Here is a 22448-nt window from a genome sequence, read left to right as displayed (position 1 = left end):
AACTGCAAGGATTTTAAACATGTATGTTACTTTGATTAAAAACAAAGGATCCAAATGGAGTAAAATGATTAGTAAAAACAAGGTACATTTTGGTAAAGTGATGCTTGGCATACATTTGTAATTTGATTCTGGAATTTTAACCACTCGGTTCCCACCCACATCTAAAGAGCTTGTGGTCATGACTAATTATTTTTGCTGAGCATCGACCAAGCCACATGCCTGAACCCTCATTTTGATGTCTGAAATCAGTACATGGTAATGTTCCCCAGATCTACCAACACAGCCACGACCTTGTGCCTCCACGAAGGACTCACCATCTTTGTCCAAAACAGCTAACGCAGTCCCCCCACACTGCTGCTCTCTCCACCTACCCAGGCACTGCGTCAAACCAAAGCAAAATAATGAACACTGCACTGTTCCACCTTCGGGACTGATTCTGCAGGATTTTAGCACTAAATAGACAGAGTTCTTTGATTTTGTAACAGACAGAGAACATCCAATTTAGTTTATTTCACTGGAGTTAGAGAATATAAACTGGAACAAATCAGTCATTGCCTCAAATGTTATGCTTACTGCTTTTTGGGAGCTCTTATACTCAAGTGTGTGAAGACTGTAGACTGTTTTTTAATGAAAAAAGCTTTTCATAATAACAAAAGCAAAAGCAGAATTTGGATCCATGCTTACTTATAAGAGAGAAAATTTATCATAGCTGGTCTTCTCTGACAGCTGTACTTGTCTGGGGTATTTGAAGGATGAAGGAAGGATGCATGAAACAGAACTATACCTTCAACTCCTCGTGATGCATTAGCTCTTGGTTTTGGGAAGTGGGTGGTTGTTGTATTTTGCCACTGTTGCCTAGTGAAGTCATTTATAATCATGAAAAGTGGGTGTAAATTCATCCCCATGAGAATGATAGTGTATTATAACCACTTTATATTAATTTTGCTGTAGTGTACCTGGTTTTGTAAGATGTCAGGCAGTAACATGTTGCTTTCTGTTTCTCCTGTATCTTGGGGAATGACTAATGATTAAACCGAGGTGATGGTGAAGTCTCTTGGCATAGGTTTATGACTATCTTTTCTGCTCCAGCCCAGTTCCTAAATCCTAGGAATCATACTACCTCAATTTCTGAAATCTTTGTGAAGCAGCATTTCTTTGAAACAAAATTTCTAGCTAAGGCCAGAGAATAAGTTCTTAACAAAAAATGTATTTTGAGTGTAGAGACTGGACACCTACTCCTGTGCACAGAGCAGCATCTTGTGAGAGCACATCTGTTCTTGCCAGTCCACCGCAGTATCACTCACCAACATGTGTTGTGCAAATCGCCATTTTTTTCACTCATGAGTAATGTCATCCAGCATTAACAGGAGTAGTACCCAATGGAAGGACTTTTTTTTGGCCCTAGAAGCTGAGCTCTACAGACTCTAGACAGAGGGGACTGTCCAGATCTTTGGTGGCTGTTGTCCTATGAATCAGGTGCATGCAGTTATTGCTGGCAATGGGCAGTCAGTGATTAATCCTGGGTGTCAGTTCAGGTGAAAATTTCATGGGGAGAGGATGGAGACCGCCACTTCTCGTCTTCCACTTCCTTCTCTTTCAATGCTATTGTTATTTCCCAGGACAATGAAGAATTTGAATTTCTTTAACTTCCCATTTAAGGTGTTGTCATGCTGTACTACTAATCTGAGTGGTACTTTATGTAGGAATAGAAAAAATCTCTTCCTGTCTAAGGACCTATTCTGCAAATCTGCCCTTTTCTTCTGGGATGTTTCATCTCTCCATTTTTTCCTCATGGGCTACACAACCAGTAGCAGCATCAAAGCGGAAAAATTCAGTCACTTCTGAGCTCAAATCAAAACCAAGACAAAGTAGTTATTGCTCCTCCCCTCTTCCCCCAGCACCTTCCAGAACGTTTTCCTATCACTTTCTGGGATTAGAAGGCCTCCTCATGCAGATTTCTCTTTCAACAGCATATATGTAACCTCTTGGAAACCAGAATGATGTATGAACGAGCAACAAAGAGAAATCACCAAATGTCCTAAAAAAAATTAGCAAAGATGCCATGAAATGTAACAGCCCAGTTAGTATTTACTCACTGCTCTTGTTGGGTGTGAAATAATTCTGATTATACACATTCTGGATAGATACCCAATGTGAATGGGAACAAAATTTGTCCCACACTTAATCAGTACATGACTCTTAAATGAAAGCTGTTATGTTCAGGCAAATTCTGGGAATATAGAAATAAAAAATTACAAAAAAATATATAGGCTAGCTTTCAAGTGTTTTTACTTTTGGTCCTAATGGTCCATGCTATCCACATCTTCCTGCGCAGAACCCTGTAAAAATACACTGAATTTACTGGTAAATTCACATGGCATTTCAAAGGAAATTTTTTTCAGAACAAAAATTTAATTTACGACCACAACTGTTACAAAAACAATGCTGGAGACCTGTAATATAACAGAGCAATAAAATGTAAGCATTGTTTTAGGGTTGTTGTTCTGTTAAATACTGCCTTGCTCTATGTTATCATGGAAAGGTCTAAAGATTTCTTTTGCTTACAAAGACAACTTTAGTGCTGTCAGTGCATATTATACATACTTTTAGAAAATATTAGAAATAAATTTATCCAAGTGCGTTTTTTGCAAGGGATTGCTTTCAACTGCTTATAATTTTTTGAATTTGCTTTCTTGGCTAAAATTAAGATATGCTACCATTTAGAGGCAACACAGTCTTGCTAGGATTAAAAGCAGTGTCCCAAATTGTTATTTCAAAAAATGTTTGGAAATTCAAATTCCTCTCGTCTCTATATGGTGGCATCAGTTGTAAAGTACAATTATGACTCTTTGATGGTGAAATCGGCAGCAGTTTATTATTGGTCATTTTAGAAAGCTGAATGGAAGAGAAAGGAATTCAACTAAGTGATTGAGTTGTCTTTATCTGGAATATGAAGGCACTAATAAATGGTAATGCTAAATAATGAGAAAACACCAATGAAACTTTACACCGATCTGTGGAAGAAAAAGAATAGAAACCTTGGAAATGAGAGCTGAAGTCATCAGAAAAAATAAATCTGATATTTCTACTTCAAAACACAACAACTACTTTCTGATTAAAGATTAACAAGAATCTTAACAAAGATGGTGCCAATAAAAGTAATTTATTTCCTAGCAGCTGTTTTGAGTTTCAGCCCCCTTAGAAGCAGATACTCTGTTTTCACCTAAACACCATTGGGTACTCTGGGGTTGTGATAAGGTGTAAATGGCCCATAATGCAGTACCAGTAACTATGTAAAAGCAATTTCATAATCACAGCAAAATTCTTGTTTTTCTTATCTTCTTTTTCTCATCTACCCTCTTTACTGACTCAGGCTTTGCAGAATAATTAAGCAGTAACAGGAAAATTTTATTCAAGTGCAACAAGACATTTAAAAAATATTTATAGCTGAGTGATTTGGAAACAATGCCTGTTACAAAACCAAATGTGAGAGTAAGGCTGTGACTAAGGCAGGTCAGAATCTGCTATTCCAGCCCTGGTTTTGGACACCTCCTTGTTTCAGCTAACAGATTCAATACTTATTTTTGTAACTGTATTTTTGTGCTATTTTTAATATCTAGGAAAATACGTAAGAGGAAGCAAAGTTCTCTAAGCTACCAGCTGTAACTTCAGTGACTCACAATTACTAGTACTTTAAGCCAACACAGTAAAGAGCCGCTCAAAGTCACTCCTATCTCCAGGGTTCCATTGGTTTCTGATGATTCATGGAATCACAGACACAGGCTTCTACAGGCCTGTGGAGGCTATCAAATCCAATCATCCCCTGACGCGGAACTGTCACCAGCTTCAGATCAGGTCAGTCATGTCTCTGTCCAGCAAAGTCTTGGTAACTTCAAGATCAGATCTTCTGCAACCTCCCTGGGCAAATTGCCCTAGTCCTGCACCAGCCTCCTGGTGAACAGCCTTCTCCTAAGGCTTAGCCTGAATAACGCAAGCTGCAAATTGTGACCACCGTCCCTTGCTGCACCATCTGGCACTACAAGGAACAGTTTGGCTTCATCATATTTATAGTTGCCCCTCAGAGACTCATAAGCAGCTACTGGATCATGCCTTTGTCTCCTTTTGTTGCCAGACTAAACCACTGGAGCTCCTTCTATTGTTAAGAATGACAATAAATCCAAGTGATCTGGTAGGTACTGATACATTATATTCCCATGTTCTCTACTTGATTTAAGTGGCCCACACTAGCAAAAAATCTCCTGAGACACAGTGATGAAGAAAAAAGTATCCCTTTGTCTGTGACATTGCTGCCATACTACTGGGAGCAAATTTTTAGTTTAAAGTGGCATGTCAGATTATACATATTTGGTTGTCAAACTATAACATTTCAGTTTCATCTTCGTATGTGTGATTCACCTTCGTAAGTGAGAAGGGAATCTATTAGGGTGAAAGAAGAAATAGAGAGCTAGATAACATGAAAACCCTCATTTCACCCTTTAATATTTCAAAAATATATCAGAGCAGAATCTAAAAATCACTAGCTAATGAGGTATCAGAGAAATACCATTCCAATTCTTTGGAGGACACAGTTATTGTAATGACATTCTAGGGCAAGTGAATCCATTTCAACCTATGGCTGACTGGGGCTGTATGTTTCCAAAAAGCAGAAAGGAGGAAACTTTTTTTTGAAAAAAACCCCAAACCAAACCAAACCAAACCAAACAACGAAACAACAAATTATACTTCCCCTCCCCCAAAACACCCACTTACCTTTGGCCCCCTTGATCTGGAAATTCTCGATTCACTTAACAGGTCAATGCTACCTGATCCTTCCATATCCTAATGGAAAAGACAAAATGCTACAGAATTTAAGAATTTATCTTTTGGGGTTTTTTTCTGTTTTTTTTTTTTAACTGCTCCGTTTTCTGAAGTTCTGTAAAAACTGGAAACATACTGAACACAAATATTTTAATCTTTTCTCATTAACTTTTTTTCTGAGGCAAATGGATGATGTCCTGGTGATAGGCTCTGCTCAAATGTGATAAAAACATGTTGGTCTTCCTTACAGAAACTCTGGTCTTTACTGTCTTGCCAACTTGACACCATTGCTCCAGGACTTCAGGCAGAAGGGCATCAGGCAGAAGTGAAACAGCATGTACTATGTTTAAGCACACTTTTAAGTGTATTTTTCTGTGTAGCATTTACCTGCCACACAGCTACGGAAACACTAATGACTAGTAAGGGTTACCAGAACTGATTTATTTCAGGGAGAACTTGCAAACAGTTTGTCAAGAGCAGCAATCACTTTTCACCAATAAAGGTTCTTCCTAATTCTCAGAGCTGAATGTTGAACTCCTGCCTAAAATACTGCTTAATGAAATTGAGGAGAAATAAAATTTCCACCATTGAATTGTAGAATTAATTATGTTGAAAGGGTTCTCAGAGGCTGCCTGCCCCATCTGCTTGTCGAATGCGGTGTCAACACTGAATTACAATCAGGTCATTTAGGGCTTTGGAACCTCAGGCCTCGGAACATTCCAGAGATGAAGGTTAAGTGTTCTCCAGACTAAGCAAGTTCAGTTACCTGAGACTTTCATTATAGGTCATCTGCTTCAGCCCACTGTCCATTTCCATTAACCTCTGCTTCAGAAACAAGTCTCTGCATAGTGGGAGTCCTTGAGAGCAGCCTCTGTATTTCCCATGGAGATTTTTTAATAGTTTTACAGGAAACTACACAGAAAGCAGCAACCTCCCTCCAGCTTTCATTGTTCTATGACATTCCAGATCCATGGCAGAAGCAGGAGCTACCAATTCCAAAGCAGCCAAGAAATAAAACTGCAGGCTGCCCTAATTGCTTGTTTCAACCCCAGCACCTATCACGTTCCTATCCCTTGGCTTGTGCCTAGTCTAAACTTGTCAGACTGTGCTTCAAAACATCTGGATGAACCATGCCAGCCGGGAACTGTCCATTTGCTTTAAGCTGTAGTTTTAGTTGCAGCTGTGCTGGCTTAATTGTTTCCTTTTTCTGAAAAGGGAAATTCTTAATCTTTCTTTTTTTCACTTTGTTACTCACAGCCATACAGCCTTCATTTGCAATGCCAGCGTCATGTGTTGAATCCCCTCACTTTCCTTTAGATGACTAAAATGGCAGAAAATATGTTACTTTTGGGGTACAAGTGTTCTCTAAAATTTTAGTAAATTATATTGGGTTGCAGAAGAATTGATGGAATACTGAATCTTAGTGCGTGTGAAGGGCAGGCATGTGCCAGGAATGTCTGCAGATGGGAGAAGAAACAGGAGCAAAGGAGAATCTCCGTCTCCTAGTGATGACAAGCCCTTGTGTCAGCTTACCATGTTTAGAGGATGCATACTCCTGGCCTACTTAGCTTCCTGCCTGTTGGTGACTTGAAATGGCCCAGCTTAGCACAGTTGTGATGCACTCAGGAGAAGGTGAAAAGGGAAAGGGTGAGACACCAGTTAGATGACCTTCAGCTACTATCGAATGACAGCTTTACACCAAAGGTATGGAAAACACCAGCTGACCTTACTCCACTGCAAATATAGATCCTGTTCTTCTAACTATTTCTGCCAACTCCACAGGAGTAAGAGAAGCAGAAGGAATGCACAGCTGGAATCAGTTCCTTCTTTTTGGTGGACCAAGGCAAAAGACCATTTGTGCCACTTCACCTGAGATTGACTGAATGTTATTCAGACTTTCATTCTGCTCCTCCATCAGCAATGAGTGTATCAAATACCAGCAGAAAATCTCCTCATATTCTCTTTGGCCTTTTTAACCGAACACTCACTGCTTAGGGTAAACCACAAACTGTGTTTCTGGGTCCTTTCCCTTGACTGCACTGTGCCAGTCTGTTTTTCCCTTTAAGAGAGTGCTTGATGCCTGCTTTATATAACACATCATCTCTTTTGACATCTGCATGTTTTTAATGGGTTTACCAGGTACCTTCTGCAGCTCAAACTGTTCTTTTGGCAAGCATAAGTGCCAGCAAACACCATGCCATTTGGTTTTTGCACATAGCTGATCACAGATGCTAACAAGTGCTAACAGGAGTGTTTTGCAGAAACAGCCTTACAGCAATAAACAGACTGCCACCCAAAAGGTAGTGTCACCCTAACAAACTGGCAGACCATGGTGCTGCTTCAACAGATGGCAGGGGTGGGCATCCAAAAGATCAGCTACAGCTAGCAAGCCTGTTTACAGTAGTATTTCTCTCAGGAAAATGACAATCATGCCAATTTTGTTTGGACTAGATAAAGTTCAAGATGAAGCCAGTCAAGATACTGTTACTGCAGTTAGAGCTCAGATCTTTCTGCATATGCATCCATAAAAGAGGAGACTCCTAGTTTTCACTCTCTCCTGCTCATCTGCTAAGTTTGCTCCTCTGAGACTTAGGTATTAAAAGTGGCACAGTTTGATCCTACGCACCTAATTTCAGGACAACTCTTTGTTGACATAATAGGGGCATGTTGCCTTCTGCTCAAATAGTGTGAATAGGGAAAAGTGGAGAATCTCTTAAGAATGGGTCCTCACAGGTCACAGAAGATGACTGGAAGTCAGAGAAGCCATCATTCTGGGCTAAAACTCAGACCAGGCCTGGGATGAAGATATGATTTGCCAGTGGTCCTTTACTCATTCTGAGATTAGTAGGTATTTATTCAGGGGAGAGACTGTACCAGCCTTTGTAGTGTGCCAAAGATAAGGCAGAGGAGGTTTGTGTGCTTAGACTTCATGCTGTTCCTTGCTAACAATTTCAGTACTGGCAATTAAGAACTTGTGAGCTGCTTGAGATATTTTTTGTCCATTGAAATTCACTGACATCAGTGAGGTTATTAACCAGTTTTGTATATAGTACAACATTTTTTAGTCAGACATCAGAAAGCAAATTAGGTCTCTAAACAAGCATTAGTGGTCTGTGACACCTCAAAGTGTCTGTAAAGTAAAGAAAAGAAAAATACAGAAGAGATGGGGTAGATATTAAGAGAAACAGCCAAGTAAACTGGTATCTTTTAAACACCACCACTTTACTGCAGCAGTTCTCCAGATGGCCAGTAATTTTGGTCAAACATTTTTACTTCTCTGATGAGACTGCCCTGTGTTACTGTGCAAACCTTATTATATCCCATGACATAAAGAGCTTTGGAGAGACTTTCCTGAGCAAAACAGCTAAATTAGAATTGAAAGATGCATGGAAAAAAAGGAAAAAGAAAAGGGAAGACACAAATATGAATATTGATATTGATAATTTCTTGACCTCTCTTCCCAAAGATGTTAATGCAGCAGCTCTAATTCTTGAACCTGGGCATTCTTCCCTTGCCTTTCTTTACTGCCAAGCCACTTTCCGCTCCAACAACATTATCCAAATGAGCAGTTCTCAAATTATATGTAAAACTCATCTTGAGCTTGCCCAATCTCATATTTTTAAGCGATGAGGGTTTTATCCTCAGAAAAAGTAACATCTGCAACTTTATATTTTTAATAGAACATTTTTGTTCTAAGTAGAACAGGTCATGAGGTCAGAAATGACCAACATGTATCTCTGTATTTGCACTCCAATGCAAATTTCAATCTAGAACAAGTTACTCTGTTATCAATTCAGCCTTAAACATCCATGAAATATACAGGTGGTCACTGTCTTTACTCTAGAGGAAATATATCCACAGTTACAACAAACTTCAGAATAGAAAAATACCTCAAATCCCAAGCTGTAGCTTAGTCCTGGTGGTCCAGGAGGTCCAGGGGGCCCAGGAGGCCCAGGAGGTCCTGGTGGTCCAGGTTTTCCAGGAGACCCAATAGGGCCAGCTTCTCCTTTGGGGCCTATTGATCCAGTGACTCCAGTATCACCCTAAAATAAAGATGCAGTCTATTGATATGTGTATCTAGATGCAAGTGAGTAGATTTATAGGATCACAGACTGGTTTGGGTTGGAAAGCTCATCAAGTTTCAATCCCTCTGCCATGGGCAGGGATACCTTCCACTAGACCAGGTTGCTCAAAACCACATACAACCTGGCCTTGAACATTTCCAGGGGGAGGTCATCCACCGACTATATTCATGGCCCTCCCCTGGACTTGCTCCAGCAGGTGGCATGCCTTTCTTGTGCTGGGGGTCCCAGAGCTGGGCACAGCTCTCCAGGTGGGCTCTCATGAGGGCTGAGTAGAGAGGGAGTATCACATCTCTCTACCTTCTGGTCACGTGTATTGGTTCTGGCTAAGCTGGAGCTCATTTTCCCTTAGCAGCCCTCACAGTGCTGTGCTTTGCATTTGTAGCTGGAAAGGTGTTGATAACACACCAGTGTTTTGTCTACTGCTGAGCAGCACTGGCACAGCATCAGTGCTGTCTCTTTAACATGCTCTCCTCCCCTCCTCCCCTCCTCCCATCAAGTGGGCTGTGATGTATGGGCAGTATACTGGGAGGGGACGCAACTAGGCTAAAATAGCTGACCCAAATTAACCAAAGAGATATTCCCGACCATATGATGTCAGCTCAGATATAAAAGGGAGGGAGGAGGACTGGGGGGCATTCGTTATTTTACAGTGTTTGCCTTCCAGAGCAACTGCTTCCCAGGAAGTGGCTGAACATTACTCACTGATGGGAAGTGGAAGTAGAGATTAAACTTTTTTTCTCTTTGTTTATATGCATGCGAACTTCTACTTCCTTTTTGCTTTTGTAAACTGCCTTATCTCTACAAATTGTTTTCCATCTTATTCTCTCTCCCCAGTCCTGCTTGGAAGGGGTGATAGAGCGGCGTCCAGCCAAGGTTAACCAACTACACCATGCTTCATAAAGAAGCATTCTGGCCAACTGAGAAACCAGGTTTGCCTACTTCGTTAGGTTACACAATAATAAAGATTTCTCAGCCCTTTTCAGTAATGTGCTGTATCACAGTGATACCATCATTCTATAAAGACACTGTCCTTTTTGTTACCTTTGGACCAGCAGAACCAGGTAGACCTTGATCACCCTGTAAAAGAAGATCAGTCCTAAATACTTAGAATAAGACTATGAGGCAACAAAAACACATTTGTAGTATTCTTCCTTAATAAAAATGCCCACAGATTTCTGTGTTGTTTGATTTGATGTCCTTTACATGAAGCCCTTAGTCTGGAACATCAGACCTCTCAGTCAAAAACAATCTATAATTCAGGACTTACAAGAACACATTAATAGCTCTGGTCTGGTATGCTGACTGGACGCAGTCTTGTATTTCAATTATTGCTGCAGATTTTAAGGGTTTGGAGGACACAGAATTAAGCATTTCAGGTCACATCCTCATGCTTCCGAACACAAACATCAAAATTCTTGTGGGATATAAGAGAACAGGAAACTGGTCCCATTCAAGTTGTCTAGAGCACCCTTCCAAACACAGGATGTGACAACTAGGAAAATTTTAAGGTTCCTCTGAAGTAGTCAAGATTTTATCAAGGTTTGCTTTTATACACTTTACTTGCATACTCTTTTTTCCATTTCTAGTCCATGGAATAGACAGAAAGACAATAATAATGCATGCAAATAATTCTTTTCCAAATTGCTCTGAGTCTAGTGGAATTATTTTTTATTTTGGCAAGCTCCTGTCCTTACTCACTCAGCAGAAATATTTATTGAGTAAAGTCTGAAAAAATGAATAAGCATCAGGAGTAAAGTAATGTTTTTTCTAAAAGCAACGGCAAAACTCCATGTCAAGTGTCACTCCAATGAACAAACGGAATTTACTTTCAGTGCATCCTGTTGTTCCTGTAGTCTTCTCTGGATTAATTTGGAATTATGATCAAAACAGATAGTGCAATATAAATTAAAGCAGGGTTTTCAGAAAGAGAAAATAGTAAAAATGAAAAAAACACTTGTATTGAGCAGGTGCAAATACACAGTGCTTCAATTCTAATTGAACTTTTATCAAATATACACAATGCAGCAGACAGACTCAGTGAGGCAAAATATTTTAGTCCTTTTTTTTGAGGATTATGATTTAAAAAAAAAAATTAATTTATCTTCCAATTGCTTCTTTTTCCACATCAATCTCTTCCTATAATATACAATTCATGTTCAGTTTACTTCAGCTAGACTTCTTTCTGTTCTTGGGCTCCCTCATGTAAAACACACACCACTGATTACAATGGACCCAGGTTTCAGGTGCCTGCTTTATAACACACATGCTGCACTTTCTGGATAGCTGCTGGTTCCCATGTGTGCTGCACTTTTACCGACCTCAGGCTTTTGATACCACAACTCAAAAACTCCAGCCTCCAGAGATAAAAAGAAATCAATATTCTGGTCATTTAAGACTTGCCTTTTCATTTCCCTTACAGTGTGTGAGCTTACAATGTACCCTTGGGAATTTACTTGCAAGTTCTTGTACGTAACATGTGTTTTTGAAGCTCACTGGAGGATGAAATTGTCTTGTAGTCTTTGCCTCGGTTTTCTCCACATCCTTCTTGAAGTGGGGTGTAAAAAAATGGTGCTTAAAACGGCTTTTTGATTAGCAATAGGTTAGATTAATTTCCCCAAGTCAAGTCTGTTCTGCCTGTGCCAGTAATTACTGAGTGATCTCTTGGTCCTTATCTTGACCCATCAGTCCTTCATTGGTGGGCACCTGGTATCCAGCCAGGGTAGGCCATGGCTTTGTCTCCTGTTTGCCAGATTAAATGGTTTGTGCTCCTTCAGGCTCTTCTCCCCTGTCATATAATGTGCTGTGACTCTGTGCCAGGCTGGACTAACTGGAGTTCTCTCTTTCCCACTACAGACTCATCTGTCTGAGCCCAGTCATGACTGGCTTTTGAATGGCACATCACAACAGAGTAGTTCATACTGCATATCGAATATTGCATGCTGCAGAAAATGAGACAGTATCCAATAGGAAATTCTGATTTCTGAATATGCCTTTTGAGATGTGCTCTAATAAACCATTAGTATCTGAATTCCATTAAAAAATATTGAAGCCAGATGCTCTTTTGTTGCAGGGACAACTGTTTATGATTTTTACAGCCTAGAATTGGCAAAGATTTTCCACTGAAATAGGAGCAAGACAGACATTTAACTCACCTTTTCTCCCTTCCATCCTGGTGGGCCAGCCACTCCATCACGGCCAGGAGGACCCTGCAATGACGGTAAATCTAAAGCAGGTGCCACTTGAGAGCCCGGTTTCTAGAACATGTGTGTGAGTATTTTGGACCAACTGATGATACAGCATTATGAAAGACTCATGTGCAGCACCTCATGCCACTAAGTTGTAACATCTTTATTTCTTGTCTTCTCAGAGTTTGGCTTTGTATCAAACCAATATTTAAATATATTTTAATAGGAAACTATACAACAATAATAAAATAATAAACGAAAATAAAACTCAGCATAGTGTAAATATAACATTAGCATGAAAAATAATGGTGCTATCCAAGCAGGTGTTGACAATCCTGTAAAAGACACGAAGGGGTTGAAATCCCCAGGCACCTCAGTTATCCACACTTTTGGCAATGCCAGTGCTAGACAACAGCTGAGGAAACCTCGGTGTTGACAAAATCAGAAGTGGCCAGGTTTTCTGTGTGGCAGAATAATTAAAAGCAGTTGTGATATGGAGGGAATGGTGTCAAACAGGAGACTTCTGTGTCACTGCAAACAGAAAAGCCAGTGGGTTGACAGTGTTCTTGATTCACACAACTCCAGTGATACCCTCACATGGGAACAATGAGTCTGGGCCTAACCTCCCCATGCTTTTACATTATTCTTTTATGGCAAATTTTAGTACTATGTCCTAGACCATTTGAATTAATTTATAATCTAAAGATATAGAAACAGCCACAGTCAGGAAAGTTGAAAGTACATTTTGAATTACAAAGAAGGTGTTATAGAGGACCTTTCAATCTAACACTGCACTTCATCGAATGTAGTCAATAAAACATTAAGGTAACAATGTCTACTTTATAAGACTTGCCAATGGATTTTCTTAAAATTACAGTTGTAATCCTCAATAGAATTTCATCTGTCTTGGATTCAGAAAAGAAAAAGGTACTGTTGGGAGCTTAGCAGTTAGATGAAATCTGTTATTTCAGATTTTTAAATTTATACTGCCATCCATATTACAATCAGTAGAGAACAACGGGTTTCATTGGCTTCCCATGGACGTGCGTCTTGAATCCCATATTAAAGATTTTGGGTGCTTAATTTCCTTCTGCACAAAAGATGCTGCTTTCCATCTGGATGGACAAACACTTTTTAGATTTTGTATCAACTCCCAACTTGGTTATCCTCAAAAAAACATCCTCCAAGACAACTGAGGTATAGTGAGATCTCCTTTTTAACACCTGCCACCCATACACTTCCTTGATATATGCTAATTACACCTTGTCAGGTACAGAAATGGTGACTCACCCTGAGGGTGGCATGAATTTACAGGCCAAATCTAGCCCTGAGAACAACTTCTACTGGCAGGTGGCTGATAGGGGATAAAGGAACCGTATTAGTAAATATATGGAATCAGAGATTATTCTGAATTGGAAAGGACCCACAAGGATCACTGAGTGCAGCTCTTAGATGAATGGCCCGCACAGAGATCAGACCCACAACTGTGGCTTTAACAGCACCATGCTCCAACCAACTCAGCTAATCTCATAGTTCCAGAGAGGATTCTCAGAGCTGTTCAATGCTAAAAAAAATTGGTTTTCTTCACTGAAAAAAACACTTTATTGAGGATTTATTTGCAAGTCGAACTTTAGCAACATTTTTTACAGTAGAACTACATTTCACATGTCCACAGGAATAAGTGTTTCTACCTAGCTGAAGAAAAGGAAGGAAGAGAAAAGAGGAAAATTCAGTTTATTCTAGAAATTCTCTGTGGCTTATGTAGGTGATTTAGCAAACTTCATTTTCCTGAAAGCACCACAGGAAAACTAATACTTAGTCTTATTCAGTGTTGGCAAAAGCATTCTTACTTTTAATTTATTCTGGTCCAGATTTACCAGTATCTGTCTGTCAAATGTACATTACTGCTGTGCAGTAATGTGATTTCATTAACAAAAATTTTCTGGTTTTTGGTGTTGTTTTTTCTTTTTGGTAAAAAACTCGGGTAAGATCCAAGCTCTTAAATTAAAAATATTCTCCAATTTTATTAAGAATTATACAGACTGTAAGTCTTAGAACTTAGTGTTGCAGGACAGAAACAACATCAATATTTGTGAACAAAAGGGTACTCACTTCAGGGCCTGGTTCCCCAGAAGCTCCGTCTTCTCCTGGTGACCCAGGAGGTCCTACACCTGAATCAGGTGCTGGCTTTCCTGGAAGACCAGGCAGTCCTGGAGGGCCTGGTGGCCCAGGAAGACCCTGGATAAATCAGCAGGACTGTTAGAAATTACCCTAGCCAGGTTCATTTCTATATCCGTAGAACAGGAAAGAGCTCACATAAGGCTGTTCAGGCTCGTAAAACTCAGCTTGGGTTTCTACCCCACTTCTGCTTCACTGAGAACCAATTTTAGTTTCACAGATACACCCTTACATGGGGTCACACTGACCTCCCTCACCCGTGCTCTCTGACCTGTGCCACCTCATAGGACGCATCAGCAAGCAAGAAATTGAAAACCAAAAAATTTTGTGTCAGCTCTCTGTAGCCCAGTGAATATCTCAGACATATCCTAAGGATCAACCTGGTGATAAGAGACCTAACCATAATGAAACCAAGGGATCATTGTACTGAGGGAAGTGGTTGGTTTTTTCTCTACCATTTTATAGGATTTCACCATGTTATTGCTAGAGCACTGATAATATCTATTCATGCTTAATGCTGTAACACTGGCCTCCACTCTAAAGATCTCACAGACATGAGGAGAGGTATTTAAATTGAATTAAATGAATGAAATGTTACTTTAGGAGAAACAGTACATTTGCAATTATTCCCTCTCATGTGCAAGCCCATATGTGTTACTGATTGCATTAGCAGGCAAACATGGAGAGCTTGAAATTTTGGGCCATGGCACTTTAAGTCAGGAAATCTTTAATTCTGACTTAGAGCCACATACAGGATTCTGTCAGGAAGAGGGTCATCTTGGATTTTCAGTACAGTAAACAGGGCCTTCTGCAGGGCACTCACCTGTCTTGTTACCTACAAAGGGCATCTAAAGAGGCTCCTATATTAGGCAAGATAGCTAACTTCCAGCATGTGGCAATTATCTCCTGAAGGGCCTTGAGAATAAGGCATTAAGCACTTTTGAGAAAAAAAACCCCAAAAAACAGAAAAGAAATCCAGAGGCAGAAACCAGCTCGAGAGAATTAAAAATATCGCTAGTTGTGTTGCAAAGCAGATGCCTCCATGCTGTAGCATCCTGGACTTCATAGGAACCATAAGGAACTCAGAAATCTGCAGGGTTACTGATGTTCTGTTCACCAGAAAGCTGCACCATAAAGCATGTCATACAGGCACACTTATTTTTTTAAACAGGTCCTCCAAATTCAAAAAAAGCAAAGACTAGGGTCATATAGCACCTTCCACTGACTAAAGGTGGCTTACAAGAGAGCAGGAGAGGGTTGGTTTACAAGGATATGTAGTAACAGGATAAGGGGCAATCTGACAGAGTAGGTTTAGATTAGATATTAGGAAGAAATTCTTTGCTGTGAGGGTGGTGAGTTACTGGAACAGGTTGTCTGTAGAAGCTGTGGATGCTCCATCCCTTTAAGTGTTCAAGGCCAGGTTGGATGGGGCTCTGAGCAACCTGGTCTCGTGGAAGGCTTCCCTGCCCATGGCAGAGGCACTGGAACAAGATGACATTTAAGGTCTTTCTGTGCTTCTATGATCTATGATTCACCTCTCTCTCCTCTTTACTGTCTTCTCATAGTCAGATTAAAAGCATTTCCTCATTTTAAAAAGTCCTCTTGCTATTATTTCTTTGTTGGCCTGCTTCTGTCTCATACTTCTTCCCCACTCACAAGCTCTTAGGCCTTTTCTCATCTTGAAACGAAACCCTACAAATGCTGTAAATTAAGCATGTATAAAACTTGCATTATGAAATTAACCTTCTACAACTTGCACGAGTAAAATAAAGATCTTTATTAGGAGAAATATGAATATATACTTACCCTTAAAATCTCAGTCTCTCTGTCAGTATCTCCAGAACCTGATTCTTCAGGTTCGAGTCTATTCTGAAATTAGGAGAATTCGGTTTTGAATTATTGGTTCTAAAGATGACTAATGCAAGTATCACTGACATTTACTGGAAATACAGCTACCATCAATATCCTTACAGCAGTCTGTCACTGGTAAAATAAATTATAATACAACAAAAACATTTTACTTATGTTTCTGGTGTTTCATACCATCTTCTTCTCTAGTCACTGAGCACTGTATTTACCTGCAGGTGCTCTATGAGCACAGTAATAATTGTCCTGCAGGACACACATGCTATGTGACTGTTTAAGTGAACTGAAGTAATATCTCAGAAAAATTTTAACTTCAGAAAGACACCTGCCAACATTAAGAATATCCTAAAATGAAGACCTTACAAATAAACCCAGTTTCCTACAATGTGCCCCTTATTTAAAAAGCCAGATTCTGAGATTCCTGCAACTGGAATCAAAAAGATGACTTTTGTAAAGATACATCAATATACTGAAGCCCTTTCTAAAACCTTCTGTTGAGAAAACAGTGTTTAGTCCTTGGTGAGTTTCATAGTTGTGTACATTTTGCAAACTACAAAGAAAAGCACAGAGAGAAGCACTACCTATCACAGTACCAAAGCTAATGTTTCAAATGCATGAGAGGTGAGGATGCATTCCTTGGCTGCACTGAGACTTCCACATCACTACAGAATAAAAGGCCTTGAAACTTGCTGTCACAGAGAACAAGAAAGTAAAGGCAGTGTAGGACTTGGTGTTCACTGCTACATTTATGGAAGTGGCCTTTGACTGGGTGAAACTGTTGGACTGGAGCACCTTGTCCTAGGGATCTGGAGCTGGTCTATTGAAGTCAGCATCAGTGCAGGCTCAATAGTGCAGCAGAACACTGTTACTCTGTTTTTATGCTGCAGAAATATATTGGCATAATTCAACAGGCCCAGAATCAGGGAAGCATATAATCCATTTTGGCCAGTGGAATATGTTTCAAACTGTCTTGTTAAATACTCACAATACCCAATGTGAGAGATGGTTTTCTTTAAAAGTCCACCACAGGATTTCCACTGTGTCAGTGGTGAATTATGTCTACGTGTAAAATCAGCTCTCACACCATGAACTGAGAATTCAGGCCAGATTCCTTCTTTAGCTGCGTGCACATGTATCCTCATAGATACAGTGGGAAAAGTCCAAGTACAGCAGAAAGATGGATTTGAAACTTACTCTTTAACATTGCCTGAGTACTGAGCATTCAAAATACAAACAGTTATCATGTTGATATGTGTTCTAGTATTTAATGACAGCAAACATAACTGACTGTCAAACCATTTCTCTGTTCAGTAGCAGGAAGAAATTAATAATTCAGGTTTATAATGCCTTTTTGTGGAAATTTTTGTTTCATGTTCTCCCATATATTGTTGCTTTTGCACAGGAGAGCACACACATCCACTGACATTTTAAAGTGGGAATACTGGGTGTTTATGTAGCTTACAGAATTCACACACTTCGTCAGACATTTATTTGCATTTCGGCATGAATGTTTTAGAAAACATGATTATCTCTGTGGCAGTCAGGCTGCTTTCCCAGAGAAAACCTCCTATTTAGTTCTGGATTCCTCTGTGGCAAGCTGAGCTCATTGACAGAGAACCCCAAATACTCACTAATCCTCTGGAAGGAGCAGATGGTCCTGCAGGTCCTGGAAGTCCAGGGGGTCCTGGCAATCCCTCACCAGGATCACCCTGAAATGGGAATTAAGATAAATCAACAAGGATTTAACCATATAAAGACTATAAGCACTAGCTGCAATCTGTGTGGATTTCCAGTCACAAGAGTGACTGCTTAGATGCTATGAGCAGGGTTGGACTTTGTTAATTTCAAAGACACGCTCCCAAGAAACATGATCTTTGCATGGGCAATGGAAGAAAGAACTCCTCCTTTTCTAACTTCTGCAATGAATTTGCAAATGTACAAGCAGTATTAACAGCATTAGGCAGCACATATGTCTTTCCAGAGTAAGGTTTAACTGTGGCTCTTGCATTTTTAAGGTACATTATATATGGCCCTCCCAATAAATAAATAAATCAATAAGTAGTCAACATGGTCACACCATGGTACTCAATCTGTAAATTTCTTGATTTTATTGCTACCCTCTGTAATCTTTTTTCAATACCACCATGACATGATTCTTCTTCTATGTGTTGACCTTTACCTATTGCCAACACAATGAAAGACCCTGTTCAAATATGTGCCATTTCCTTCCATAATTACTACCATTTCTTATACTTTGTCTTTCTTACATCACCTCTGACATTTTGCTGAGGTTAGTTTGAACTGCTTCAGCTTATGTTTATGACTTTTAATAACTTTTCTGCTCAAGTCCAGTATTTTTCACTCAAGTCAAGAGTTGAGGTTTTGCCTCTACTGATCTATGCTTTACCCTCTAAACTGCCAATTTGCTATCTGGGCTTATGAGCATTTTAATTCTCTAAATTCACATATTCAGTTACATAGCAGGAAACACTGACTTTTAAGTGCTTCTTGGTCACTTGTTCTTTATGCTTCAGAGTCCATTAGATAAATGTATTCATTGAGCTCTTTGTTCCCTGTGGCTTTGTCGAATGGTTTCTATAGTGATACTTCAGTCAGATCCATAGAGAATGTGTTTAATTAATTTGGGGCTATTTTCCCTGTCTGCCAGTGTGTTCATTTACAGATGCTCTTCATTCATTTTAACACATCCTTCACTTTTTTTCCAATGACTATTATATTAGTTTCTGGCAGTGTTTGGTGCTTGCTTTCATGCAATTTCTTCCACTTTGTGTGCACTGCAAGGAAGACAAAAACCCCAGATCTCGTATTTGGGTCACAGCCAGTTTTGGGAAGCCTAACTGTATCCGTTCCCAAGGAGCATCTCATGGCTGTATCTCTACACAGAACACGGACCACAGTGGAAAAGTGACAGGCAGCTGCCCACTCTCCACTGATGTGTAGTGCCCCACTCATTCTTGGCTTTCTATTTTCCATGAGAAGAACCAGAAAGAAGAAGGTGGATCCTACTACTGTTCCTGAAATTTAGATATTATTATACTGGGGAAAGTGTTGACTGTGCTTGGACAGCATAACTGTTTTGAAATTTTGTGTGTGTTTACAGATCAATTCTTAAAGCTTCCCTCACCCTACCAACACAGCCAGGCCTAGGAAATCACACTGATTTGGATATTGAAACAATTTTCTGAACAACTGATAACTTAAAAATAATTCACATGTGTAATAGAGAAACAGAGCAGTGTCTTCTTGTTTGTCCTGTTTTTACTGCAGGAATTGTGTCTGTTTAAAGTATTGCCAAGACAAAGCTCTGCATACGAAACTGTCAGCTTTCCTTAGTGCTTTTGAACCTATTAGGATTTTTAGCACTCATTTGCTAACTTCACAATGTCTCTTTTAAGTGTCCCTTGAAAATATTAGTCCAGTTTTTAAATAAAAAACTAATCTTAAGAAGTCTTTACTAAAGTAGCCATAAAGGTAATCAGGAACAGACTACTGGAGTATTTTCCTTTCCAATATAACTTTTGCTCTCTACAGCTAAGCTGTCTCTCCTGCTGCTGAAATGTTCTCCTTCTGATGGCTACTCTGATCAATAAACTAAGGCTGGGTGGCCTTTGGCCATGAGGTCAGCTAGAACAGCCTGGCTGGGCTCACAGTGCTTAAGTACTTGGCTCTGGGACTCCTTTTAGCCCTGCATGTTCAAAGCTAGTATTTTGAGTATGGTTTTTTGTGCATTTTGCATGAAATAAAGCTAGAAATATACTGAAATCCATCAGCATGAGTATTTGAAAAAAGATTACTGGGATGGCACTGGAGGAGTATAGAGCCAACCTATGCAGTCTCATCTTGCAGCATACTGGGAGCAGTTAACAACTGATGCTACCCCTGAGGCATTGTCTGAGCGAGGTCTATTTGATACAGGCCAAAACACTGTCAGGGACCATGCCTGCAAGTCTGAACCATCAGCAAATCAGTCAGTTCCTGGGCCTGTTCCATTTGGCAGTGTAGGTGCAGCACTTGTTGCTGAAGATTGGAGTGGTCACCTAACAGGAGCTGCGGCTGTAGCAGCTGCAAAGTAAAATGCATTTGCTAATTTGCCCCTAGCTTATAAATAGAAGAAATGTAAACAGCCATAATTTGAACATCTTTTCCATTGTTTCCACTGAAAGTGTCCTGACTGATTTTATGGTTTCCTACAAATGAATTACTTACATCAGTACCAAGCACCCTAGAAATAACTCTGGTCACAAGAAGGACCAAAGCAGATTTGAAGGAAACCTAAGAAGCTAAGTGTCAAATGACATTTAGGTGCCTGTAATACCTGTTGACAACTGATATAATGTCTTACTGATAATCTGCCTTCCCAGCCTATCTTTCCTGAAGAGCCTGTATCCACACTCTATAGCACTCCAGTTGTGAGCAATCCCACCATGTCTCTGTAACCTCTGAAAGGTGGTAGTCCTGTGACTCTGCATGGACTTGTAAGTCCTCCTGTTTGTCTCCCATGCTGCCTGGTTTTGTGAACATGTACCTGACACAGGTCCCAGAGGAGAGCAGGAGTGTCCCCATCATGCTGTACCTGAGATGCTCCCCACATGCCTTTACTTCTCTTCAGCTTATGAGAACCCTCTGCCCAACACATCTTTCCATTACAGCTGGACATAGAGATGGGGGGTTGCCATTCAATCTTGTGACCTGATTCCTGTACTGGAGACTAATTTTACCTTTGAAATGATTCTGGATCATTTAAAACTGAATCTGAATAGATGAGATTCATATGGGTCATGTTTGTGTGTTTTTGAAGTCTGTATTGTTTTGTTAAACAGATGAAAGGGATTATTAATTTGACACTTGGAGTTACTATCTGTATATCAACTTTGTGTACAACATGTACTTTAATAATAGATTAATCCATTATATCTCACTTCATCTCAGAAGAGATACAAGCTGTTACTTCAGATGGTTTAACTGTTATTTCAATTATGTTCATTTCCTAAGAGTAATATGATTGTACTGCTTCTGTTAAATCACTTAGCCAGTAGAGTAAGTTGCCCAGAGCAGATATAGACAACAACTGACTTTTCTTTATTAAGTGTTCAATACATCTTCCTTAGCTCTCCTGTGAATTCCCAACTTTTTCTACTGATGAAGTTTATTCGCATCCTTGAAAAATACTTATGATTCTGTTATGGTGACATCCAGCCGTTCATGGATGAACAGTAGGATGTTTAAATTCTTCCTGTGATTCCATATTTTTGTTTCTCTCTCAGAGTGTACCAAATTAGTACATGTCCAAGAATATATAGTATCTGATTGATTGTTGGATATTAACAGGACACATACCTTTTCACCTTTTGGGCCTGCTTTTCCTTTCAGTCCTGGCAACCCCTGAAGTCCATCTTTACCCTAAAAGGAAAAAAAAAACTTTTTAATTAGACATTTTCTTTCATGTTGGTTGAACAGCTGTACACTTAGCAGCAGAGGCTGGATGTAAGGGTGCTAGATTCTAACTCTTGGTTTGTGCAGTGGGAGGAGGTGTGGGACTTGGCATAGAATGCCCCTGGCAGTGCCCAGCATGTGCCTCTCACCACATCTACTCTTCCTACAACCAAGTGACAGGGAAGCCTGTTTGGGGGGTACAGATGGAAACACTCCCAGGCTGCATTTGGATTTGACAGAGTGCCAACAGAACCGCCACAGCACTGATGGCGAGGATTTTTAAAACTAATCTTTGTAACACACTACTTCCAGCTGCTGCTCTGAGTGCACCAAATCATACCATTAACCTAAGGCTGCTCCCATCATCTACTAAAACATTTTTTTTGTCTTAACCAACCTGCATCTATTAAGTTTCTACCAACTAGGATCCTTCCTGAGGACATGCATCTGACAGGTAATGTGGGATACTAGATAGCATTTCACCCCATTTTCCATTCTAAACTTCACCAGTCAAATGAATCCCAAATTACCCTTCTTTATATCTTCATATTACCTACATACAGCATGCATATGCTCTTCCTATAGAGGCTTGTTCATTGGCTAGAAAGAACTCCCGCCAGCTTTAAAGTCAGTGCTATTATAAAATGGGGCTGCTTATGAATTCAGTTAGGACACTCAAGAAAATATTCAGAAGGCAAATAAATAGTATTTTCCCGTTGGCATTTTGGGAATCTTGACAGCTGTGGTTATGGACTCTACTGGAAAAATTTCAGGAGTGCCCTAATTTTAAAGAAGGGTTATATAAAGTCATTAGGGAGAAAAATGTATCTCTAAGACTGAAGGGTGGGCTTTTTTCCTAGGA

At 39.8% G+C, this 22448-nt stretch overlaps 1 protein-coding gene across 1 annotated transcript in view; it reads right to left on the bottom strand.

The window, feature by feature from the left end:
• Nucleotides 1-22448, bottom strand: part of COL15A1 (collagen type XV alpha 1 chain) — a gene marked incomplete at its 3' end in the record, with an annotated part of 115085 nt that overhangs the window by 42396 nt on the left and 50241 nt on the right. The window contains exons 10-18 of the mRNA XM_082277640.1: nucleotides 21491-21553; nucleotides 17764-17841; nucleotides 16073-16135; nucleotides 14201-14326; nucleotides 12056-12109; nucleotides 9945-9980; nucleotides 8709-8861; nucleotides 4744-4839; nucleotides 2293-2313 (exon numbers count right to left, since the gene is read on the bottom strand). Coding sequence (XP_082133766.1) covers nucleotides 2293-2313; nucleotides 4744-4839; nucleotides 8709-8861; nucleotides 9945-9980; nucleotides 12056-12109; nucleotides 14201-14326; nucleotides 16073-16135; nucleotides 17764-17841; nucleotides 21491-21553 — 690 coding nt within the window. The remainder of the gene's footprint in view (nucleotides 1-2292; nucleotides 2314-4743; nucleotides 4840-8708; nucleotides 8862-9944; nucleotides 9981-12055; nucleotides 12110-14200; nucleotides 14327-16072; nucleotides 16136-17763; nucleotides 17842-21490; nucleotides 21554-22448) is intronic.

Source organism: Coloeus monedula (assembly GCF_965178545.1).
Source record: "Coloeus monedula genome assembly, chromosome: 1".
NCBI classification, from domain to species: domain Eukaryota; kingdom Metazoa; phylum Chordata; class Aves; order Passeriformes; family Corvidae; genus Coloeus; species Coloeus monedula.
This window is presented reverse-complemented; position numbering and strand designations above follow the sequence as displayed.